This window comes from Podarcis vaucheri (genome assembly GCF_965113315.1).
Source record: "Podarcis vaucheri genome assembly, chromosome: 6".
Classification (NCBI taxonomy): Eukaryota; Metazoa; Chordata; class Lepidosauria; order Squamata; family Lacertidae; genus Podarcis; species Podarcis vaucheri.
In genome coordinates, this window is record NC_138764.1 from 106974240 (window position 1) to 107000329 (window position 26090).

The 26090-nt window shown below is 52.5% G+C and overlaps 2 protein-coding genes across 2 annotated transcripts in view; one reads left to right on the plus strand and one right to left on the minus strand.

Annotated features, from left to right (window-relative positions):
• PCIF1 (phosphorylated CTD interacting factor 1) overlaps window positions 1-26090 on the plus strand; it is a 144664-nt gene that overhangs the window by 103716 nt on the left and 14858 nt on the right. The gene's annotated exons all lie outside the window — the stretch shown is intronic.
• Window positions 253-15398, minus strand: PLTP (phospholipid transfer protein). The gene is given in 18 exon segments (XM_082226052.1): window positions 253-561; window positions 890-966; window positions 2506-2569; window positions 2913-2955; window positions 3050-3117; window positions 4049-4213; window positions 5109-5168; window positions 5304-5480; window positions 6165-6256; window positions 7635-7698; window positions 7882-7945; window positions 9274-9429; window positions 11119-11247; window positions 11440-11539; window positions 11800-11933; window positions 13960-14055; window positions 14057-14110; window positions 15121-15398. Coding segments are annotated over 18 exon segments (1914 nt in total). The 5' UTR covers window positions 15384-15398; the 3' UTR covers window positions 253-453.

Consider the following 26090-nt stretch of genomic DNA (forward strand, 5'->3'; position numbering starts at 1 on the left):
AACATTTTCCTTTCCCTTCCTCCCCCACAACCAACACTCTGTGAGGTGAGTGGGGCTGAGAGACTTCAGAGAAGTGTGACTGGCCCAAGGTCACCCAGCAGCTGCAGGTGGAGGAGCAGGGAAGCGAACCCAGTTCACCAGATTACGAGTCCACCGCTCTTAACCGCTACCCTACACTGGGCAAAGCACCTCCTCAGACTGGCACACTGGGACTGGAACAGCCCCGTCCCCACAGAAGACAGCAGGCAGGTGTCCAAAGATGAGTGGTTTTGACCTGTTTTATTGGTTCAGGTTCCCAAAGCGGCAGCATCTGCTGCCGCCGCCTTGTCCTGCCCTGCTGGTGATGCTGCCTGCTTGGTCCTGCTGTGAGCTGGCGAAGGGCAAACCAGGGCAGGCAGGCGCTCTGCCCTTCAGAGGGGGGGAGGCCAGAGGAGGGGCTGCTGGTGGAGCCCCTCAGGCAGCCACGGAGGTTGGCGGTGGGCCCTGTGGGGTCCTGTACTTCTCTACCACCTCTCTCAGGCCTTTGGAGAAATGGAGGTCTGCGCCAATGGTCAGGTAGCCCTGTGAAGGAAGGAGAGAGAGAGAGGTGGGCAAAGTTGGGGCGGGATTGGCGCTTCGGCTGCTGCCACTTCCCAGGAGAGGGAAGACTCTGGAGCTCCTGGAAAAGGGAGGTGGAGGCGGTGGCAGCAGCAGCAGCAGCATGGCCGCATCCTGCCAGAGAAGCTGGACTCTTGCTCTTTTTGCAAAAGGAGGCTCTAAAGTGCATGGCGGATAAAGGCTGTTGAGGACTGTGAGGCGGCTGGCTCTGCCTCTGTGGTTGGAAACAGTGAACGCTTCTGGAAGCCCCAAGAGGGGAGGGCTCAGATCCGGCTTATATCCTTATGCCTACCTTGTGGTAGGTGACCACTTCCTTCATGAAATCCATGCCTTCGGGGAGTGGGATCTGCACCCCCTTCTTGGTTCTCTCTGTAAGAAAAGGAAAAGAAAAGAAAAGGAAGAGTTGAGGCAAGAGTTATGGAGGAGAGGGCTCTTGGGGGCCACTAGCCGCTGCTGCAGGAATTTATGTATAGGTTGGGGGGGGGCATTGCCCCTCCAGCAGATATCATGCACATGCAGCCCACTACCAAACCAGCACAATCGCTTTTGTGATTTGTCCCCACAAAACAGTTTCTTCCTATCTACTCAAAGGGCCTCTGCTTGTATCTGTGTACTGGCTCACTGGGAAAACTTCAGAAATTCATCTAGACATGTGAGCTCAGCTACTCAGCAGCCCCTCTGCCTGAGCGATAATCCCTGGCACCCTGATACCGTGTGCCAGACAGGTAGCCCTTCCAGAAATAACAAACCCAGATGGAGACAAAAGGGTGGGATTGACTTGGCTGGGAAACAGGGAAATGTAAAGATCTCTTTTGTTACACTTGATGGGTGTTTGGTGGAGGGCAAGGGGAACCATGGGGCAGGGTCCAGGATGCTCAGATTACTGCCACCAGACCTCCCCTTTCATGATGTAACCGTGATGTGTGAGTGATGTAGTTTGGGGGGGGTGTAACATGGGGATTAAAAAGGTAAAGGGACCCCTGACCATTAGGTCCAGTCGCGGATGACTCTGGGGTTGTGGCGCTCATCTCGCTTTATTGGCCGAGGGAGCCAGTGTACAGCTTCCGGGTCATGTGGCCAGCATGACTAAGCCGCTTCAGGCGAACCAGAGCAGCGCACGGAAATGCCGTTTACCTTCCCGCCAGAGTGGTACCTATTGATCTACTTGCACTTTGATGTGCTTTTGAACTGCTAGGTTGGCAGGAGCAGGGACCGAGCAATGCGAGCTCATCCCGTCACGGGGATTCAAACCGCTGACCTTCTGATCAGCAAGTCCTAGGCTCTGTGGTTTAATCCACAGTGCCACCCGCGTCCCACAACATGGGGATTAGCAGCTAATAAAAGTTTGGGGGCTCTTTTGTTGGGGGCTTCCATCTCGTTCCACCTTGTGGCAGGTGGGAGTTTTGTCGTGAGACAGTCTTCAATCAAGACCAAGCCTCCTGGCTGCTCTTTTGCTCTGGTATTCCTGGCTGGTGTCCTTGTTTTTTGTCCAAGGGAGCCCTCAGATTTCTCCAGAGTGCAATGGCTCTTCTCTGTCTCCACAGTTGGGGGCAGAAATCCTTCTGAAATACCAGTTGAACCCAGGGAGCCAATGAACCGTTACTGGCTTTGCGCTGAAGGACTGGCCTTTGAGATGTCTCTGGGCTCCCAGAGGCCCCTGTGGCCAAAAGTGACGGGGGGACTTGCCACCCAGCTGCAATTGGTGGGGGAGGCACAGAGTGACCACACTGATGCTGAGCATTGTGTCCCGCCCCCCCCCCCCGCTGCCCCAGTTCAACAGGGAAGAGGGGGAAGCTCTCGTTCTTGTCTGGCCAATAGAGAGAGTCAGAAGTAGGCGCAGGGCCTCTACACAAGGATGTTTCTCCTTTTCCCAGGCGCAGAGGCCTGTGACGCCTCCAGGCCTCTTACCGTTGATGATGGGCATGATGGTCAGCTGCAGCAGAGTCTTCAGAGGCCCTTGCAGAGGGATCAGCTGGGGAGGGATGGAAAGAGTGAGCCATAGAAGAGTCGTGGGGTCAGAAGGGACCCCAAAGGTCCTCTAGCCCAACCCCTACAATGCAGAAATCGCCAGGTTCCTGACAGGTGGTCACCCAGCCTCTGCTTAAACAGCCCCAGTGGAGGAGAGCCAGCAGCCTCAGTTTCCCCTCTGGCTCTTCAGGATGGCAGGAGCAGGGAGCTCTTTCCAGGTGCTTTTGGGGGGAGACACAGGAAACGGAGCCCCAGCACTCCTGGGCGCTCAGCAAGGCATGGGAGGCGACCCCCATTCTGAGCTGCAGCCCTGCCTCGCCTCTCCCAGATCCCTCCCCAGCACTTACGGCCAGGGATTCCAGCGCTGACTGGTTGGAGTAGATCCGGAACCTGAACAAGGCAAAGAGAGAGGAAGAAGTGAGTGACAGCCGTCCGTACTGGGCCACGGCTGCCCCTTCTCCCCATCCTGCGACTCTTCCAGTACCTTCTCAGGTCCATCAGCACCTGCAAAGTTTTCTTGCGCAGAAGCACCTTTGCGCTCAGCCGAGCTTCCTGGAAAGGAGACGAGGGGCAGGTCAGTTTCAAAGGAGCCCAGCCTCCTGCCTGGGAAGGGGGCGACTGCCGCCCTCTGGCTTTCCAGCAGAGACAGAAGCAGCAGCTGGAGGCCAAGAACTGTCACGGCCTCCTAGAAGAGCTCTTTGACCATGAACTGGGACCTTCAGGGCCCTAATCCTATGGCAAGAGACCCTCCCCAACAGCACTGCTCCCAGTCCTTCCTCCCAGCCTTTGGGGCTCCAGAGTTGCGCTCTTCTACAGGCAAGGAGCTTGCTGTGGAAACCCTGCAGGTGACTCAGGTGAACCACACCACAAGGAGATGGAGGAGGAGGAGGAATCGTAGAATTGCCAAGTTGGAAGGAACCCCAGGGGCCATCTAGTCTAACGCACAGAAATGCAAGAATTGCCGCTGCAGGAGGACAAGGGGTCACAGGAGAGTCAGCAGCTCCTTTGATCTGGGGGGAAACACCCAAAGGAGCAGGAGGGAGCAGGAGAAGAAGTTCTGGCCTCACTCAGAGATGCCCTGAGGGTCCCTTGTGCCCTTGGCAAAGGGCTGTATCAGCACACAACCACCCCTGGAAAAATCAATTTACTGTAATAGCTGCATTAGAAATTACAGCATTTTATGCCACCCAAGTCCTCAAAGGGTGAGGCAAGGAGGAAGGGCATAATAATTATAATTATAATTTATTTATTTATACCCCGCCCATCTGACTGGGTTTCCCCAGAAGAATTGCACCCCCTTGTTCTGTGGTGCGAGAAGGAGAGGAAACGTCTCCTGGGTTTTATCTTGCTGCGACGGTGGTGGCCCGTTGCCCCAAACATCTCTGCCCTACACCCCACAGTCTGGTTTTTGTGCCCCCCCCTGGAGCTGTGTCCCTGGCGGGGGCCGGTTTCCCCAACCTCTGGCCTCGCCTGCACCACTCACCATGGTCATGCTGGAAAGCTGGACCAAGGGCTGATCCAGGGGCGCCAAGAAGATGTTGAGGGTGGCTGTGACGGAAATGGACATCCCCGAGGCCTTGATGGCACAGCTGGGTGGCGAGGAGACCCGCAGCCTCAGCATCAGAGGAGCATCCACCACGGAGGGGTTCTGGAGGAGAGAAGGAGGGACTCCGATGAGGAGAGCCTGCAGGATCAGGCCAGATCTAGCGCAGCATCTTCCTCTCACAAGAGCTGGTCTGTTGCCTATGGGAAATCTGAAATCAGGATTCGAACGCAAGAGCCCTCTGCCCCTCCTGGGATTCAGGAGCCATCTAGGTCCATGGCCATCACTGCTTCCAGTGGGAGGGAGTTCCACAGTTTAGCTGTGCACTGCATGAAGAAGTGTCTGTATAGTAAAAGCTCTGGTTTTCCCAGTAGTGATGTATGGAAGTGAGAGCTGGACCATCAAGAAGGCTGATCGCCGAAGAATGGATGCTTTTGAATTCTGGTGCTGGAGGAGACTCTTGAGAGTCCCATGGACTGCAAGAAGATCCAACTGATCCATTCTGAAGGAAATCAGCCCTGAGTGCTCACTGGAAGGGCAGATCCTGAAGCTGAGGCTCCAAGACTTTGGCCACCTCATGAGAAGAGAAGACTCCCTGGAAAAGACCCTGATGTGGGGAAAGATGGAGGGCACAAGGAGAAGGGGACGGCAGAGGACGAGATGGTGGGACAGTGTTCTTGAAGCTACCAGCATGAGTTTGACCAAACTGCGGGAGGCAGTGGAAGACAGGAGAGCCTGGCGTGCTCTGGTCCAGGGAGTCACGAAGAGTCAGACACGAGTAAATGACTAAACAACAGCAACAATTTCCTGGGGCGGAGCTGAGGGAGACTATCAGATCACACACAGAAAGAGGTGGAAACCTCTGCTGTGCCCCTTTGCCCACAACTCAGCTTCTCTCCCAGAGCTCTGCTGCCACTCTGGTGGGCGAGAAGCATGGAGTCTGGATGAAGGAAGGAAGGAGCTGGCCCAGGGGAAGCTCCTTCCCTGCCGCCCCACTCACCATCATGACGATGCTCCCGAAAAACGTGGCTCTCAGCAGAACCTCCAAATCCTTTGGCACCTGGAACAAGAGTGAAGCGTACCAGCAGGTCAGAGCAGCGGCTGTGGGCTCCCCGGCCTCTGCCCGCTTGGCGCAGCTTTTGACCATCTCTCCACCATCACCACCCCGGCCCCATGGCTTCTCTGCCCAACCAACCTTTTCGTCGGCAATCTCCATGCTCAGAACGCCAGCCTGGAAGTAGGAGAAGAGGGCGGAATCGAAGAAGTACTCGGAGGCGGCCAGGTAGACCATGCGCTCCGTCTCCAGCACGACAGGCTCCACGGCCAGATTGGGGAGGGTCTTGTTCTCGTCCCCCAAGTAGAAGAATTTGCCCTGTGGGAGGGGGGGAGTGACGACCCTGGTCAGACCCAACTGCCAGGAGCCACCTGCTCGCAGCTCGCCCGTGCCCCAAGCATGCCTGCCTGGGACCACAGGGTGGGTTTTGACTCCCCAGATATTCAACCCCTTGCCTGCTCCTTCTGACGCAAACTGGAGACCTCCCTGTACCAAACCTCTAGGATTTAAATATTGGCAAAGGCTTCTTCCGGGAGTGCAGCCAGAGCGCACGTCAGTCCCCAGTTCCTTGGGCTCTGCCTACCAATAATAATAATAATAATAATAACAATAATAATAATAATAATAATAATAATAATTAATATATTTATGCCATCTGGCAGAGTTTCTCCAGCCAATCGAGTGTTAAAAACAATACAGCATTAAATATTAAAAACTTCCCTGAACAGGGCTGCCTTCAGATGTCTTTTAAAGATAAGATAGCTGCTTATTTCCTTGACATCTGGTGGAAGGGTGTTCCACAGGGCGGGTGCCACTACCGAGAAGGCCCTCAGCGCTGGAACAATGGGGGTGGAGAACAAAGGCTCCTCCTGTCCCCCTCGGGCAGAGGTTGGGCACAACCTGTTCAGCTGCTCCACCCCACGTTTTCAGTCTTCTTCCCTGCCCGGGACCCCCACCCACGTCCCGGTGTTCCCCAGCCCTGGGCTCTGCTGCAGGAGGCACCTCGAAATCCATGTCCATGGTGTCAGACGTGACGACGGGATTCTTCAGCAGGGAGTAGTCTATCCCAATGTGGTCGTCCACCGGGTTCCGCACTGCAGGGCAGGGGGAGAGAGAGTGAGAGAGCGCAGCTGGTGGCCCCAGCGTCCCTTGCCTGCCTGCCTGAGCCACATGGCCATGTTCCACCTCCATGGTCAGAGTGAAGATGCCTCTGAACCCCAGTTGCTGGGAGTTGTGTTCGAATCCTGCTTGCAGGTTTCCCACAGGCCTCTGGTCGGCCCCTGTAAGAACAGGCTGCTGGACTGGAAAATGTTCCAATTAACATTTGTATAAAAAAAACTGAAGCCTTTCTGTTAGGGATTGTAGGGAAAGACCTGCCAAGGAAACTGAAAAACATTTTCATGTATGCGACAATGGCGTCAAGAGTCTTAATAGCACAGGGATGGAAGAATGAAGAAATCTGACTGAAGAACTGTGGCAAGAGAAACTGATGGACTATGTGGAATTCGCGAAACTGACATATATTGTATATTTCGCTCTATAGGACGCACTTTTTCCCCTCCAAAAATGAAGGGGAAATGTGTGTGCATCCTATGGAGTGAATGCAGGCTTTCGCTGAAGCTTGGAGAGCGAGAGCGGTAGGTGCGCACCGACCCCTCTCGCTCTCCAGGCTTCGCGCAGATCTCTGCAAGCCTTCAGAGCGCTCCGAAGCTTGCGGATAGCAGCCTGCAGCCTGAACCCCGCTGTGCTCCCCGGGCTTCAAGCAGCTATCCGCAAGCCTTCTGAGCCCAGCGGGAGTTCCCACCGGGCTCCGAAGGCTTGCAGATAGCAGCCTGTTCTGGTGGCTGGTGTCGGGGCAAGCTCGGGCTTCCCCTGTCCCAGTCCTGCAGCTATAAACAAAGCTTCTTCCGTCTGGAGAGGTTGTGCGTGGCTAAAGAGGAAGCCAAGACAGCCAGCGGGATGGATCCCGCTGGCTGTCTTGGCTTCTTTGCTCTTTGGGGCTGGGGGGGAGGGAATAATTCCCCCCCTTTATTTCCCCCCCTAAAAACTAGGTGCGCCCTATGGAGCGAAAAATACGGTAAACTACAGTACGTGATAAGGACAACTGTGATTTTAAGGAAGAATGGGAACCCTTTACAAAGTACATAAAGAAACGACAAAATGAACTGGACTTCATGGCAGGTTTTGAATAAACACTCACAAACTTTTCATTGATAATAGCCAATCAGATAAATTAAGGATCTATATAATTTTGTAACATGCAGAGAATAACATTAAGGAGAATTAAGGATGATATGTTTTTTGATAAAATGTTTTGTTGAAATTCCTAATAAAAAATATGATATAGAAAAAAGAACAGGCTTCTGGACTTGATGGGCCATTGGCCTTCTCCTACGTCCCCCCACTCTTGACCCTCGAGCTCAGGCAGGCAGCGGGGGCAGAGTGTGGGTCGCCTTGCCTTGCCTTCCTCACCTGGGACCGTGTCCAGCAGAGAGTTGATCAGCACGAGCCCCGCGTGGTTCAGCACCGGGCAGATCTGAAAGCGAGAACGGGAACGGGGGAGTCTGCGGGGAGCAGGAAGCAACAGCCCCCAGTGCAGCGCAGAGGGAAGGGAGGGTCTCTCCCACTCTCCTCTTGGGGACCTCTTCCTGCCCCCGGTCAGCGAGAGGGGCTGCCAAAGGTCCCCTGCCCCACCTACCTCTGGCTTGGTGGTTCTTACCTGCTGGTTGAGAAGGTAGCGCATCCCCGTGGTGAGGAAAGTGCCAAGGAATTCATACACCTTTCTGGAGAGAACGCAAAAGCATGAGAGTGGAGCCCAGAAGGGATAAAAATCAATGGTTTTCTTTAAAAAATATATAATTCTATTTAAATCGGAGATATTTATAATAAAATGCTTTTGGAGGAAAAATCTTTCTAAAGATAGTTTTCTATTTAAGTTACATTATAGTCCAAAGGCTATTCATCAGGAAATAAGGATTTGTTTTAAGTTTTTCATGTGTGCTAGAACTCAGTCTAAGTTGTTTGTTTGTTTTTAATTGTTTAACCACATCAGTTAACAAACATGGATACGTACGCTATAATGTTTTTGTGTTAAATAGTTTAAATTGTTATTAAGGAAATGATTGTTTTTCTCCTTCCGATAAAGTACAGCAGAAAAGTTGTCCAAATATAAACAATAATTTCATAATTACCTGTCTTTGTATTTCTAATAGTATAACCAAATCAGTAATTTTTGATATAACTGTAAAAACTACTCTGAAAATGTATTATTCCAAAAACGAAACCTTCATCTGGTTGTAAATATTAAGATTATACAAACAAGAATGAGTCTTTCTGTAAAAAATTAATAAGATTAATTATAATTATAATAATAATAAATTGAGTCTTACTGACCAGTGATTTAAATTGATTTGATTTAAATCAAATCCACCTTGGGGGAGGCCCTTGATCCTTTCTAAGGGGAAGTCCCAGAATGCCCCTCCCTGTCACAGGGTCTCCTAACACAAGGCTTTCTGGACCTTCAAGAATGCTGAATGTCGGAAGACTCAGGACAGATGAGAGAAAGTCCTTCTTCACGCAGCACATAGTTAAACTGTGGAACTCCCTCCCACAGTAGGTGGCCACCACCCTAGAAGCCTTGAAAGAAGATAATGAAGAGCTATCGAAGGCTGCTAGCCAGGACGGCTGTGCTCTGCCTCCCCCTGGAAACCACAGGAAGGGGGAGAGTTGCTCTTGTGGTCAGATCCTGCTTACTGGTTTCCCACTGAGGCATCTGCTTGGCCCCTGTGAGAACAGGGTGATGGAAGAGATGGGCCACTGGCCGGATCCAGCCAGCTCTTCTTCTCTATTCTGCCCAGTGGGAATGAGCCCCCTAACTCCTTGCTGGACCTTCCAGCCACTGCCCTGCCCCAAAGCGTCCTCAGCCACCATGGGCTCCTCGATTGCTGCCACGGGCTCCCCACCGCCCCTTCCCACCATGCCACTGTGATGCCACCTGAGTTGCCAGCCTGGTCCCTGAAGCAGCTCGCCACCTCTCTCGCCCTGGGGACTTGCTCCCCCAAAGCAGCAACCAAGGAGGCGCCAGGGGCCAGGCACCAGGAGGCAGGCGTACCTGAGCGTGCCACTGAATCCGGCATGCATGCGGGCGATGGAGGCATTGCAGCTGAAGTTGGAGATCTTGAGGCGGCCGCTGTTGTCCTTGGAGAGCTCCAGCTGAGTGTGGATGTGGACCCCCTCGGCCGAAGTGTTAATGGAGCCGATGTCATAGCTGGGGCGGAAAGGGTTAAAAGTAGGCAGGGGGTGGGAAGGCTGACCCACAGGCGCCCCACAGGAGGCCAACCCCCAAGTTGCAGTATTTTGCTGGAAGCCGCCCAGAGTGGCTGGGGCATCAAGAATTAAATGATGATGATGATGAGGTCAGCAGCCCCACAATTCAGCCACAAAGGGAGCCCACCACAGGGCACTTGGAAGCCCAGCTTTCAATGCCAGGATCAGGCCAGGGTCTCAGCAGAGAGAGCGCTGAGGACCAGGCTGGGAGGGCACAATTGGCCCATTAGACCAGGCACCCCCAACCTGCGGCCCTTCTGATGTTTTGGCCTACAACTCCCATGATCCCTAGCTAAGAGGACCAGTCGTCAGGGATGATGGGAACTGTAGTCCAAAACATCTGGAGGGCCGAAGGTTGAGGATGCCTGCATTACACAGAGGTTTCGGTGGGAGATTGCAGTCAAATATAATAATGCATAAATACTAGTTAGTGCACGAAGGGGTTAAAACTACAGAGTCCTTTTCCTAGACTCAGCTAGGTCACGCCTCCTCTTCTCTGAAGAGGGAGGAAGCTAAGCCTTCTCTTCCTGCTCCCTCTCTTTCTGTGCCATATAACTGATCAAGGAAGACGTGCCTAAGCAAACTCCAACCTTAAAGCCCGTGCGTTTGAAGCGATCTTTCTGTATTTTCTACCCAACAGTATTCTGCCTGTGCTCTCTTTGCCGCTGCTTGCATAAATGCATTAATCCGGCTTTTGGAACATTTTGTAAGTAAAGCATTTAAAAACTTACTTAACAATGGTCTGTTCATTGCAAAGGGGTAGAAAGAGGGGGGTGCTTTGCAAACAGACTAAACGAGATATTCAAGCAGCTTATATTCCTCTCTCCTGACTTTGCAAGTTTAAACTCTGCAACTGGGGGCTCTCCCTTGCTGGAAGGCGAGCTTAGCCCCACACTTTGATTCCAGGCACCCACTCAATTCTTTTGTTATTTACCCCACACATGTGGGTCACAGGGATTCAAATTTGCCCCATTCCCATGCATGATACATGCTATCCAGGCAGACTCATCAAACTGTAGAGCTGCAAGGCCATTTAGTCCAACACTTTGCAATGCATGAATCCCAGTTAACGAGAAGGCTTGCTACTTCAGGCTCACAGCTCCCTTGCAGGGACCCTCTGCCTGTGGGGGGAAGGAGCTGGCTCCCTGGGGGCTTAATAATAATAATAATAATAATAATAATAATAATAATAATAATAATAATAATAATTTATTATTTATACCCCACCCATCTGGCTGGGTTTCCCCAGCCACTCTGGGCAGCTTCCAACAAAGTATTAAAATACAGTAGTCTGTTAAACATTAAAAGCTTCCCTAAACAGGGCTGCCTTCAGATGTCTTCTAAAAGTCTGGTAGTTGTTCTTCTCTTTGACATCTGGTGGGAAGGTGTTCCACAGGGCGGGTGCCACCACCAAGAAGGCCCTCTGCCTGGTTCCTTGTAACCTCGCTTCTCGCAGGGAGGGAACCGCCAGAAGGCCCTTGGCGCTGGACCTCAGTGTCCGGGCAGAACTTCAGGTATACTTGACCGAGGCTTAGTTACCCCCCTCCCCAAGCCGGCCTCCTCCAAGGCTCCCTGTTTGGGCTGGTGCCAGAGCCTGGGCTGGTGTGAGAGTAGAATGCGAGTGACTCACAAGAACCAGTAGAGCAGCTGGCGGCGGAAGCGCAGGCTGATGGACCCGTTGTTGATGTTGAAGGCCAGGTGCTGCTTGGGCTCAAAGCGCAGGTCGGAGGCGGACAGGTGGAGATGGGTCACTCTCACCCTGCGGGGAGAGGGAGAGATGCAGCCTGGTACTGAATTGCAGAGTTACAGCCTGCAACTAAACTATGGAACTCCCTGCCACAGGAGGCGGCCACCAACCCAGGGTGGGTGATTGGTCCCTGGCCAAGCACAGCATCTCCTAAGCTAGGAAGCAAAGCCCCTGTGGGGCAGCCCCCCCCCCAAATAAACTCACTTGCTGATGTTGTAGTGGAACTGGCCCTCCTTGCCGTGGAAATCAGCGATGGTGATGTTCTCCAGCTCCTGTTCCACAAAGCGGAGCCCCTCCTGCTTCACTGCAAAAGCCCCCAGAGGGGTGTCACCGCCAGCTGCTCCCCTCACAAACCCAGGAGGGGGGGTCAAGCAGCCACCCACATCCCTTGGGGCCAGGAGGTGCCGGCCAAGAGACCCGCCAAGACCCCTTTGGCAGGCAGAATGGGGCAGGACCCCAAGGCCAGAGGGGTCCTTGGCAGCAGCAGCAGTGCTGGGGACCAGGCAGGTACCCCAAAGAGAACCGCTTTGCAGGATCCCCTCCCCTTGCCCCCCGCCTCCTTACCCAGGGCCAAGCCCTTGGCTGTCATCCTGATCTTGAAGCCTGGAGTGGCAGCGGCAGCCACTGTGCCCAAGAAGGGCAGCAGGAGGAGGAAGAGGAGAAGAGGAGAGTGGCACAGGACCATGGTGGCGCTTGCCCTGTAAAAGGTGGCAGAGGAGAGCAAGTCGTTGGCCCCAGAACATAGTTCATGCAGGAGCACATCGTTAAACTGTGGAACTCCCTCCCACAGGACTGGACAAAACTGATTCTCTTACAACACGATTCAAGAAAGCTCTAAGTGCTTTAACCTTTTCATACCACAAATACGTTGTAGATTCTGGGGCTACATTTCATCTTTGATGCATGCCAAGCAAAACTACTGTTGTGGTGACCTTCAAGGTTTTAAACATCAGTATCCATTCCCTTGTGCTCAAATCCCACTTGTGAGTTTCGCATTGGGTACTGTGAGGACAGGGGGCTGGACTAGATGGCCCCTTTTTGGCCTGATCCAGCTGTAGGTCCGTGGGCAGCAGCTCCCTCTCCTTCCCCGCCCCCCCTCCCTGGCAAGGGATGTGTGCCAGGGGCTGCGCAGGACACAGAAGTGGCACCAGTCCCTCCCACAGTGCTGAGGGCCAGTGATTTGATGGGCCCTTGGCCATCACTGCGCACAGTCCTCTGAGGAGACCCTCCTCCGCATTAGAGGCAGAGCAACAGAAACCTCAGCTCCTCGGCACTGGGGGGGGGCAGGGGGGATCTGGATGCAACTGGCTCTGTGTCAGTCTAAGACAAGAACTTCCTGGGCCCAATTCAAGGTGCTCAGCTGGAGGCGAAAGTCCCTGAATGACCTGGGGCCCCAATTCCCCAGAGACCGCCGCCTCCCACACCCACCGGCCCATGAGCTGTGATCCCCAGCTGGTACTCTTCTGGGGGTCTCCATACTAAACTGTGGGTGGGGCCTGTGGGATAGAGCCTTTTTGGCGGGGGCTCTGTGCCTGTCAAATGACCTCCCCACTGAAGTGTTTCTCCTCCCAACCTTATCTTCTTTTAGGTGCCTGATTTAAAAAAGAACTTTTTTCTCATGTTCTTAAAGGCTGGTGTGTTGATGATGTTCTTTATGGGGCATGGTAATTTGAATATTTCTATGTCTTTATGTGATCTATGGGCTACTTTAAAAATGAGACTGCACTTTAAATTGCATTTTAACCTGTATTTTAAATTGGGTCTCCCCCCCCCCATTATGTTTTTACTGTAATTTTTACTGGTGTTAGCTGCCCTGAGCCCGGCTCTGGCCGGGGAGGGTGGGGTATAAATAAAATTTATTCTTATTATTGCACATTACACTTTTACAGGATTTATTTTCTGAAATTGTTTACCGTATTTTTCCATGTATAACACGACCCCTCTTTTGGGGGACTCAAATTTATGAAAATGGGTGACCCCTACGTATAAGACGGCCCCCGTTTTTTAACATTATTTTAGAGTAAAAAAACCTAGTCTTATACACAGAAAAGGACAGTATTTATTGAATGTATCTCCTTCCTTGAAGAGGCCAGATGGCCGTCTGTCCTGGAGGCTTCAGCTGCGATCCCTGCACGGAAGGGGGTTGGACTGGATGACCCTGGGGGGTCCCTTCTGACTCGACCATTCTAGGGCTTTTGTCTCCCACTCTTCCTCTAGGAGAAGCCTTGTTTTTGCAACAATTTTTCGTGAAGAGGGACACCAGTCAGTCCACGAGTGAAGAAAGACCCAAAGCTCCTTTTGCCCAGAGTGCCCATCCGATGGGCTGCGCTGAGAGGGCTGGAGAAGACGGGCCTTTGGGTCAGAGCTGGTGGGCATTCTCTTCAGAGCACGGCTTACGTTGTTTCAGATGGTCACACGCCTGCATTGCAGAGGGTTGGACTACATGACCCTTGGGGTCCCCTCCAACTTCACAGTTCTAAAATTCTAAGCTTTTTAAAGACTGACAGGAGGCCGGACCCAGTTCATGGGGGGAGGATCCGAGGGGTCCTTGCTGGGAAGCAAGAAGGATCCTCTCTGGACCTCAGCCGGAGCTTCTAAGCGCAGCTTTCTCTTCCGAGGAAAAGGGGGGCTCCTCCTCCAGCAGCTGCCACCCGGAGCGCTCAGCAGAGCCTCCACCTTCAGAGGCAGTTATCCACTAAGTTCCAGAGGACGGCCAATACGCACCAGGGACGCAAACGTCTGGCCAACGGGGCTGTGGAGATCTGGCCGCTGGCCGAGAGGGCTCTGCGAGGGAGGGGGGAGTCCAGCCTGCAGACTCTTTCTTATGCTCGTCCTTTGTGTGTGTGGCGGGGGGGGGGGCGGATCTGGCGAGCTGCTGGAAGATCAGGAGTTTGAGGTCAGGCTGGGGCCAAAGTTTTCCAGCGGCTCCCTTCGGGCTCGCTTCTCCTCCACTTGGGCGCAGCATCGCCCACTGCGCGGGAGCGGGACTGGGGGTGATACAGCCCCCCAAGAAAGAGGAGCTCCACCAGGCAGTCCCGGGGATGAGGGGCAGCTCTCTCCAGCAGCCCCCTGAGCTTCCGCCACCCCACCTCGGGCTGCCTGGTCCCTGAGCCGGAGCACCCCCCCTCTCCAAGCCAGACCCAGACCCGGGGGCGGAGACGAGCCTGGCCCTTGCCCCCTACCCAGCCCCTCGCAACTGCCCCCGTCCCCGAGACCCCGGGGCGCTGCGGGTGGGGTGCCAGGCTCCCGCACCCCTCGACGCCCCCCCTCTCCATGCCCCCTCCTCCTTCCCCCCATCGCGGGCAGGTCTGGGCCGCTCGTGCCCGCTGCAGACGCCCGGAGGCCCCTCGCCAGACGCGCATCACGAGCCCCGGCTCCGCGCTTCCCCTTTTCAGCAGCTTGGCGGGCGACGCCGCGCTTTGTCTCTTCCTCGCGGGGAAGGGAAGGCTCTCCCTCGCACACGCGAGTTGCCCGCGACCGTGTGAAGGCGGCGGCGGGGACCCAACGCTCCTTTCTCCCCCGCCCCCTCCCGCTGCAGAGATCTCGTGACTTGCGGACGAAGCCCGCTAACTCCCCTCCGTCGCCCCGAAGCCCTGGCCAAGCCAGCAGCCTCCCGGCGCATCACCGCGCGCGCGCGATGGAGAGAGGGGAGATGGGGGTGGTCGCTTCCCAGTCGATGCTTCCACCCCCCCCCCCCCGCCACCGGAGCGTGCTTGCAGGGCCAGCTGGAGTTGGGGGGTCCTCGCCTGCCCCCCACCCAAGGAGGGGTTCCCCGGGAGGCTGGTGAAGGAGGGTCCTGCAAGCGGGAGAAGCGGCCCCCCTCTCCAGCTCTTCTCTGCCACCGGGAGAGAGACACCTCCGCCCCGCGCGGCGCCGCGCACTTGCCGGCTGCGCTGGTCCCTCGGCGGCGTCTGCTCCGACCTCTCCTCGCCCGGCGTCCCGGCTTGCCCGCCTGCGCGCCCGCCCGGCGCCTTTATACTCCCTCCTGGCGCTTCCTCGCCCGCCCCAGCGGAGGAGGGGACAGCCCGGGCGGGAGAGGCGAGGCCACTCGGGGCCGGGCGGGCAGGCAGGCAGGCGAGGGAACGGGGCGCAGTTGCTCCGGGGTTGGCGCCCCGGGATGTGCAGAACAGGAGCCTCGCTGCGCGCATCCCTCGCCGCGCCCTGAGAAGCTGGCCTGGAGGCTCTCCGGACCGCGCCTGGCTTGCCCCACCGGCGCCTGCTTCGCCCCGGAATGAGCGCTGGGAGGCCAGCGTTGTCAGCTCTGGCCGGCAGCAGCTCTCAGTCCCAGAAGGGCCTCCTTTCCACCGCCTGGCCCTCCTGCCTGCTGGAGCTGAGCAATCACCTTCTTGCCCCTTCCCTTCCCCAAGCGCCTTGGGGGTCTCTCCCACTGGGTTATCTTCACAACAACCCTGTAGGCTGGGTCAGCCTGAACCAACGTCGTCCACGGAGCAGGGAACAGACCCTTGCTCTGCCCCCCCCCCAGGCTCCATCAGGAAATAAATAAACCAGATTTGCTGTGTGAAAAATGAGTTGCTTCTTGCATTCCTATCCCAACTTTTTCTTCCAGGCAGTCTACATGATTCTTCTTCCCCTCCTCATTCAGTCCTCACAACAGCCCTGTGAGGGAGGCTAGGCTGAGAGGCAGTGGCTGGCCAGTGAGCTTCATGGCCGAGGGAGGATTTGAACCCAGGTCTCTTCCAGGACCTAATCCGGGTCTCACTTTTGATGCCGGGAGAAGCAGAGCCCAAAGAGGCACCAATTTAGAGCACAGGAAGTCACATGGCAGAGAATCAGGCCCCCACCCACAGGGGAATTGAGGCAGGGGTCTTTCTCTTGCTCTCCCAATCTGGAGGTGCTTGAGATTTAATCCGGAGCCTCTTGCGGGGTCAACCAGTGAGCTTCTCCAGTTCAGCTTGCACCATTTGGACACCAATTCCCGCCTTCGTTTTTCCCCTCCCTCCCCTCCAATTGCACCTTCTGAATCGGGTTGCAAGGCTGCCCTGGCTGTTTTTCCTTTTGTGGGCTGGAGTGGCCTAGCTGCTCGGACATTGGGACATCAGTGTGACTCAGCCATCCTGATGGGGTCCATAGCCTTCTCTGGGTTCAGAGAAAGCAGCAGACTCCTCTCCTGGCCCCATCTTCCCAGGGCGCTCAGCTCCCCAGGTGACCTGGCCGACCCACAGAGGAAGGCCTTGAAGGGTCCCTGGAGCCCTGGGGAGTTCCAGACACAAGGTGGGGGAGGGTGTTACTTAGGAGTAGCCGGACTACAGCATGGGAAGGGCATGAGAGAGGACAGTGAAGGGCCGGGGTCCTCGTGGGTTGAGTCCCTGTGCTTCCTGCCCACCCACCCCTTTTCCTGCTTCCAAGCTGGGTCCCACAGGTTTTGCTCCTGGGGGAGGAGGGGGACCTCAGCAGTGCCCCCTCGACCCTGCCGCTAGCTGGGCTTGGCCCTCCTGCGCTTTGATGAAGGCCACATTGAAGGGGGGGGGAGCCCTGTGTGTTTCCACAGCAGGTTGCTTCCCTCCTGCCATTGAAACCACTTATCAAAGCAGCTTCCTGAAGGAGCCCGGCCTTCCTTCCTGCCGCCTCCCAGGCTTCTGATGCGACTGCAAGCACGTCTCCCGGCATGGAAGAAGAAGCCGCAAAGGGCCGGCTCTCTGCCTTCCAGCGGCAAGTCAGCACATAAGGCTGGATCAGGCCAGTGGCCCATCTACTTCTAGAAACCAGCATGGCGTCGTGGTTAGAGTGTCAGGCTAGGGCTCAGGTCAGCAGAGACTAGAGTTCAAATTCCCACTTGGCCACGAAGCTCACTGGGGCCTGTCATTGCCCCTCAGCCTAGCCTCCCTCAGAAGGTTGTTGTGGGGACTAAATGCGGAGAGGAGGAACCACGTACACCATACAAAGTTCCATGGAGATAAAGGTGCAAACAGCCAAGGAGTTGCCATTGACAGACAAATTCATGGAGGCCAAGGCTGTCTCTTTTCCTAGGTGCAAAACTTGTTTCGCTTTTAAAAATAAGTTTCTCTTCCGTGCTGCCAGTGCCCATGATATGTTTGGGCTGGTATTCGTCTCGTGAAGTTAGCCAAAGCAAAGGGAGCAGGAGAGTTTGAACAGAGACTTTGCTGGTTCCATTATGGCAGTGGCGTGTGGTCAGTGGACTGGGGGACTAGGCCAGCCCCCTAAATGTTCCCAGTAAATTAGAGTGCAGTGGTACCTCGGGTTACATGAGCTTCAGGTTACAGACTCCGCTAACCCAGAAATAGTGCTTCAGGTTAAGAACTTTGCTTCAGGATAAGAACAGAAATCGGGCTCCGGCGGTGCAGTGGCAGCAGGAGGCCCCATTAGCTAAAGTGGTGCTTCAGGTTAAGAACAGTTTCAGTTTAAGTACAGACCTCCGGAACGAATTAAGTACTTAACCTGAGGTACCACTGTATCAAAGTATTAAAGCCTGGCGCCGCCTTCCCAATGCCCGGGAAGCTTCTGGCTGGCTTAGAGAGGGAGGAGTGAGGCTCACGCGTGCAACGTCACAGGCACGACATCACCGCCCCCATTGCCCTCGCAAGCTGGCGCCTCTGGCCCTAACTGATCCCGCATACCACTGCATGATAGTCCACCTGAAAGGGAGGGGGGAGATGTCATGGGGGCACCCTGGGCTGGGAAACATGAAGGGCATCTTTCTGGCTCCAGACCATCTCCGAATCACACCCAGCGGGAAACGAAGGAGAGCAAGAAAGCAGGCCAGCTCCCCAGGCACTGGAAAGAGCATTCTCCCTGTTCTGCTTCTTCCTCATTTTGCTGCTAACCTTAAGAGACAACCCATCATCCCTCCCAGACTGGAGGTTGGGGCGAAAGGCGTCACGGTGCGGCTCTGCATTCCAGAGATACCACTTCGGAGTTTTCTGTGCTGAACATACGGTGCCTCTGAAATGCTCCCGGGCTCAGCCTCCGATGCCCGCCTCTCTGCTTGGCACCCAAATGCCAGCGCAGGCCCTTGCAGGAGCGACACACCTTTCCTATGATTCACTGCGGAGGAGGCAGTGGGGTGGGAAATCAGCAGGGCTTATCTTATCCCTCCTTTCTTTCTTTTTTTGCAGCCGGGGACAAAATAAGAAAGAACAGAGCCTCCTTTGAGGGCTCTTGTAGGTCATCATTATTCCCATTTTACACCTGGGGGTAATTAAAATGCCTATCTGCCAGATCCAATCATGGAGTTGGAAGGGAACCCCAAGAGACATCTGTGTCCAGGGCAGCTGTCTCCCAGCTCCATCTGGTACGCAGGCTGAGACCCTCTCTGCCTGCGGACTGCCTCACCAGAGTGGTGCATGCTCTGGTTATCTCCCGCTTGGACTACTGCAATGCGCTCTACGTGGGGCTACCTTTGAAGGTGACCCGGAAACTACAACTAATCCAGAATGCGGCAGCTAGACTGGTGACTGGGAGTGGCCGCTGGGACCACATAACACCGGTCCTGAAAGATCTGCATTGGCTCCCTGTACGTTTCTGGGCACAATTCAGATTGTTGGTGCTGACCTTGAAAGCCCTAAATGGCCTCGGTCCAGTATCCCTGAAGGAGCGTCTCCACCCCCATTGTTCAGCCGGAACACTGAGGTCCAGCGCCGAGGGCCTTCTGGCATTTCCCTCATTGTGAGAAGCAAAGCTACAGGGAACCAGGCAGAGGGCCTTCTCAGTGGTGGCACCTGCCCTGTGGAACACCGTCCCTTCAGATGTCAAAGAGATAAACAACCACCTGACATTTAGAAGACATCTGAAGGCAGCCCTGTTCAGGGAAGTTTTTAATGTGAGACATTTTGATGTACTTTTAATCTTTGTTGGAAGCCGCCCAGAGTGGCTGGGGAAACCCAGCTAGATGGGCGGGGTACAAATAATAATAAATATTAATAATATTAATAATTATTATCTAGCCCACCCCCTGCAATGCAGGGATCACCATTCCTGGTCCCAGATTCATCCTGCCCTCATGGCCTTATGGCTCTGCCTTTGTCCCCTGCCCCATCCCTCAGTGACTCTTCCAATTAGCCTGGGGGGGGGGGAGAACGTGAAGAAGGTTTAATGCTGGGAATCCCTTTCTTAGCATGTTTGGGACTGTGGCTCCGTGGCAGCAGGAAAGCAGCTTGGCCTGGCCGGGCAATTGCCCCTTCTTCCTCTCTGTGCCTCTGACCACCAGCAGCAGCTCCCTCCGCAACTAATCAGCTAATCTCTGCTAGTACTTTAAGCAACCCTGGAATTTGTTCTTGCAAGGGCTGTTATGCAATGCTTCAGCCGCAAAGTGTGTGGGGTTTGCAGGCAGGTGGTCCAGGCATCTCCAGTGGGGGCCTGAAACTTGGGAGAGGAGCAGGCAATACTGAAATAGCTGGACCACTGCTCCCACTCAGCCAGCGCAAGGCAGTTTCCTGGGCCTCCCGTGCTCTTGAACGGTGTCTTGTTCTGAAGGGAGAGAAATGGGTTTGGCGGTTTATAAGGTCCCCCTCTCTGCCACTTTACTTCTCCAGCTCCTTTCACTACGTTTTGAAGAGAAATGGGAGGCAGGGATGCCTGCTAACTTGGATGACTTTAAAAGAGGGTTGGACAAAACAATGGAGTAGGAGAGGGGGCCCATGCTCCTGTCTCCACAGTCAGAGGCAGCGATGTGTCTGAATCCCAGTTGCGGGAAACCGCAGGAGGGGAGAGTTGCTCTGGTGCTCAGGTCTTGTGTGCTTTTCCCATGTGGGAATCTGCCGGCCCCTGTGAGATTCAGCCATCACCTTCTGTGGCAACTTTTAAATGCTTGCTGAAAACTCCTATTAAGGGCAATATGTATTAAAATGTAAAACACAACCAAGGTAACTAATTGTATCTGTAAATGAATATAGACAAACAAGAAGATGTGTATATACAAAAAGATTTATTTGTATATAGACACTGTACGGATAAAGTTGAAAGAAGAACAACAATATACAAAATTGATAAAGACAATGCAAAAAACTTAGAGACGACATAAAAAAGCCAGAAGGAAGGAGGGAAGTCAACTCTTAGGAGTAAATGTAAATGTAATGTGTATATGTATAGTATGTAATCATAAGATCAATAAAGATTATCTTCAAAAAAAGGAAAGAAAACTCCTATTTCTCCAGGTCTGTGTAGGTGACTAAGAGCACATCTCCCACAATTGGTTTATTGATGCTTTTAACCACTTTGCTTCCTAAAATTCTTTTTAATACTTTTATTGTATGGTTTTTCCATCTTTAATGTTGTAAACCACTTTGATACGTTTTGTGATTGAGCGGTATATACTTTTATAAAAGAATAATAGGTAACAGACTGGTCTCATCCAACAGGTTCTTCTGAAGCAACTCACTAAGCATTAGCAAAAAAAAGGCTAGTGCTATTCTAGGCTGCATCCTTGGCAGTCGTCCCCCCCCCCCGTCCCCCCGCATTGCCGCACTGCTGGTCTCCTCCTTCCTCTAGGGAAGACCCACAGGATTGAATTGATTCCACACCTTGTTCCCAACGTGGATCATCTTCCCTGCTGGGTGTGGGAATGTGCCATTTTGTGGTTAACCTCCAGTGCCAAAATGTCTTGGGGAGGCCCTGCCTCGGATGGGGCTTGTGAGATCAGAGTAAAAATCGGGGTGGGGGGATGGGGTGGGACATGCCTCCCAAACTTTTGACGACAGCCCTACCACAGGTGAGAAGCCAGATGATTCTCCAGCAATTTTATGGGTCTGCCAACGTGTTAAGAATAATGCAGATAAACGAGATGTAGGAGGCTGACAAATGTTTGCTTCCTTTTTGTTTGTTTTTTTATAAGATTTTTATTGGTTTTACAAAGTTTTTTTTAGACAAACACACACATAAAAAGACATACAAACACGTATAGTTTCATAACAATTTTTTCATAAACCTCTCTTCTCAGACTTCCCCATACCTCCCCTTTCTGCATCCCAATGTCCATAGTTTTTTAACAACTTCTAAATATTTCTTTCCAACCTCTGTCATGTTAATCTTTTCTTTAATCTAATCTTATATCACTGTAACCCTTTCTTTCTGAAAACCTCGACATTCTAGCATTCATCAAGTTTATAGTAGTCCTTAAGATAAATTTTAAATTTCTTCCATTCTTCTTCCGCCGTCTCCTTTCCCTGATCACGGATTCTGCCAGTCATCTCAGCCAATGTCATGTAGTCCATCACTTTGATCTGCCATTCTTCCAGGGTGGGTAGATCTTGTGTCTTCCAATACTTTGCGATAAGTATTCTTGCTGCTGTTGTAGCATACATAAAGAAAGTTCTATCTTTCTTTGACACCAATTGGCCGACAATGCCCAAGAGAAAGGCCTCTGGTTTCTTAGGGAAAGTACATTTAAGTACCTTTTTCATTTCATTATATATCATTTCCCAGAAAGCCTTAATCTTCGGGCATGTCCACCAAAGATGATAGAAAGTACCTTCAGTTTCTTTACATTTCCAACACTTATTATCAGGCAAATGGTAAATTTTTGCTAGCTTGACTGGGGTCATGTACCACCTGTAAATCATTTTCATAATATTTTCCTTTAAGGCATTACATGCCGTAAATTTAATGCCGGTGTTCCACAACCATTCCCAGTTAGCAGACATGATGTCATGACCAATATCCTGTGCCCACTTAATCATAGCCGATTTAACTGTTTCATCTTGTGTATTCCATTTCAGCAGCAAATTATACATTCTTGACAAGTTCTTAGTATTGGGTTCTAACAATTCAGTTTCTATTTTTGATTTCTCCACCTGGAAGCCAATTTTCCTGTCTTGTTTGTAAATCTCCATTATTTGATAATAATGGAGCCAATCTCGTACTATCGGTTTCAGTTTCTCATGACTCTGTAATTTCAATTTATCTCCATCTTGTTCCAAAATTTCCCAATACTTTGGCCATCTGGCCTCCATATTGAGCTTTTTCACTGCCTTAGCCTCCAAGGGTGACAGCCATCTAGGGGTTTTGTTTTCCAACAGATCTTTGTATCTTATCCAAACATTATATAAAGCTTTCCTAACAATATGGTTCAAATGTTTGCTTCCTTTTTGTACAAAGCTGAAATGGGACGTTAAAAAATGTCAAAGTGGAAAGTGGCCTCCCCCAGCAGTTTTGGGCTCTGATCAGCCTCAGCCAGCAGAGCTTGCAGGGGCTGCTCAGGTGTTCTTGGCTTTGAGCAAGGCCTGTGTGCTTGCTTCTGTGCATCCAAACTGTCTGCTCAACTCATTCAAGGATTCCCAAACTTTATCTGGCCTCACCCCCTTGGTTAAACTCATCCCTAGTGCCCCCTACCCTATTAAAAACATTATTCAGAATAGTGGTTTGCATGACCCACCAGGGAAGACAATAACATTCAAAACAATAACAAGTAATTGCACGTTAATTCAAAATCCAGTGAAAGGGATTTAATTAATTCAAGAAAATTGATGGGCTTGAGTTTTGCCAAGTCTGATAGGCTTCCCTGCCACTTAGCTCCCCCCCCCGCCCCCCAGGTAATCCCTCCACCAACCAGCGGCACAACTGCCCACCTTGGAAAGCACTGCTGCTAATTCATTACAAGCAAAAATACACCATCACCACCAACGGCTTATTGCAGACAGTAAAAATCCCCAGCACTGTGTTTTCACCGAAGCAAAACTCCTCCTTGTCCCCTCCAACTTTTCAGTGGCCTTTCCGCCTCGGGGCTTTTGCTCAGCCAGTGGCAGATTTAGCCCAGGAGGTCTACGGTTTGGACACGGCTGAGCGTGCCAGAGGCCCCCGCCCTGGAAAGGACTGGCCAAGGCTGGAGCGTTTTCTTGAGGGCCGCCCTTTTCCTGCAAGACGGCCTCCAGCTGGAAGAGATGCAGGAGGCAAAGGCTCAGAGCCCAAGGCAAACCGGCTGCGGGTGCAGGGGGGACCACAGCAGGGCAGAGAGATGAAAGGCTCTGCAAACCAAAATAGCTGTGGACAAAATGACTCACTCTGGGAGGGCCAGTGGGGGAACAGCCCAGTCTCACCAGCCTTGCTCTGACCACGAGAGCCAGATTTGGTGCAGGTGGGTCCCCGTGGGCCTCAATTTCTTCATTTGGATGTAGCAACAGGGAGGGAGGAACCGCTGTGGATGAGGCTGAGCCAAGAGCAAAAGAGTGGGGAATTAATAGAAGCCATTTCCCCCATCAAAATCCCCACCAGCTTATTTCCACCCCATGGAGGTGGTGGAAGAGATACTGGACTCCTATTATTATTATTAATGCTCGGGTTGCGAACGTGATCCATGCGGGATGCACGTTCGCAACCTGCAGCGGCACGTCTGCGCACGGGCAGGTTGCAATTTGGCGCTTCTGCTCAAAGCATGATTTAGCGCTTCTGCGCATGCGTGACCTCTGAAACCCGGAAGTAACCTGTTCCGGTACTTCCGGGTTTGGGAGTGTCCGTAACCTGAAAAAACACAACCTGAAGTGTCTGTAAGCCGAGGTATGACTATTATTACTATAACAATTTGGGGTTGTAGCTTTTAAGCAGAGGGCCAAGCAGATTCTCTGCCTCATGGCTGCCCCAAGCAAATTTCATAATTTCAAATAATAATAATAATAATAATAATAGGGAGACATTTCTAAGTCACATCTAATGTAGTAGTTCCTGTTCTTGGAAACAGCTTTAGCAGATTGCAGAGCAGCGCACACAGTGGGAATGCAGCCCCAAAGTTGGATGCTTTCAAAATGCCCCCTTAAAGAAGGGCCCTCGCAGCTCAGGGGCAAAGCATCCGCTGCCAGCCGAAGGTCCTGGCCCACGGCATCTCCAGACAGGACTGGGCAAGAATTCCTGGAGAGCAACTGCCACTCCATGTAGACAATCCTGAGCTGGATGGGTCAATGGCTTTGACTCAGGCGAAGGCAGCGTCCGGCGTCCCTGAAGAGAAACAGCAGCAGCAGCATATTTTCTCCCTCTTCCTAAAGTAACTTAATTACTACTGGGGGATGACCATTGATTCATTAATCTGCTTCTAAACTCCCATCTCTCAAGGCAGTTTGCATTCATCAAAAACCAGTCAAAACCCCTTTTGCTTTTAAATTGTTTTATTTTTTCATGCTTTTATTTTTTGTAACGGTGTAAACTGCTTTGACATGCTTTGTGATTGAGTGATTGTATATAAACGCCTTTATAAATAAAGTAAGATGCAAACAATAAATAGGCTTCTAACAAGACTAACACCCTGGCCAGAGGACCCACGTATCAGTCAGGGAAACCTTTTGGAACAAAAATGTCTTCAATTGTTTCCCGAAACTGCAGGCTGTGGATGCCGGAGGCTCCACAGAACAGGGGCAGCTACACTACAAGCCCTGCTAAGGACTGGGCTTCTGACATCTTTGGCAGGGAAGCCTCTCCTGCCGACCGACTGCAGTGATTGACTGGGTGTATAAGGGACAAGGCAGTATCTCTCTCTCTCTCTCTCTCTCTCTCTCTCTCTCCCCCCCCCCCCAGCAATCAGGTCCTGAGCTGCATAGGCACTTGACAAGTAGAGTGCATTGACAGCCATTGCAAATCCCGCAAGTAGGGAGTTATATGCCTCAAAAGATTCCATCAACGGTGTCTCCGAAAAATTTTACACATCACTTGGGAAGACAGGTGAACTAATGCCAGTGTACTGGAAGAAGCAAAGATCACCAGTGTGGAAACAATGATTCTTCAACATCAACTTGGTTGGACCGGTCATGTTGTGCAGATGCCTGATGATCGTCTTCCAAAGCAACTGCTCTATTCCAAACTTAAAAATGGAAAGCGTAATGCTGGTGGTCAACAAAGGAGGTTTAAAGACTGTCTCAAGGCAAATCTTTAAAAATGTAGTATAAACACCAACAACTGGAAAACAGTTGCCTGCGAGCGCTCCAGTTGGAGAACAGCCTTGACCAAAGGTGTCACGGGCTTTGAAGACACTCCAACTCAGGACGCAAGGGAGAGACGTGCTAAGAGGAAGGCACGCTTGGCAAATCCACACTGTGATCAACTCCCACCCGGAAACCTATGCCCCCACTGTGGAAGGACGTGTGGATCCAGAATTGGCCTCCTCAGTCACTAACGGACTCACTGTTAAGACCATGTTCATGGAAGACTATCTTACTCGGCTATGAGGGATCGCCAAAGGAGAATATGCTGGCGGTAATCCCCCCCCCCAACATGCTAGCTGTTGCGTTCTGCATCAGCTGCAGCCTCCGAATCGAGCCCAAGGGTAGCCCCACAAGGAGCACAGTGCAGGAATTCAGCCATGAGGTTACCAACGCAGGACAAGGTCAAACTATCGTAAGGCTACCAGATGTCCCCGTTTCCCGGGGACAGTCCCTGGATTTACAAATCAGTCCCCTGGCAAAATCTATCTATTTAGTAGGAAGTTGAAAAGTGTCCCTGGATTCACTGAAAAAAATCTGGTAACCTGAAGCCATGGGTTGACAACCTAAGGCCTGGGGGCCGGATGCTGCTCAATGGCGTTCTCAATCCGGCCCGCAGACAGTCCGGGAATCAGCGTGTTTTTACATGAGTAGAATGTGTCCTTTTATTTAAAATGCATCTCTGGGTTATTTGTGGGGCACAGGAATTCATTCCCCCCCCCACAAAAATATAGTCCGGCTCCCCACAAGGTCTGGGGGACTGTGGACCGGCCCCCTGCTGAAGAAGTTTGCTGACCCCTGCCTTAAGCTATCGTGACAACGGACGGGGTACTGGGAAGGCTTTGTGTGATACCCACGCCCACATCTCGTATCTCGATTTCTTTTCGTCAATAAACGGAAACCAAGAGCTCAGTGACTCCTGGTCTGTTTACTGGCCCAAATATAAACAGACTGTGGAAGCTCCGCTTTTTCTGCCAACTT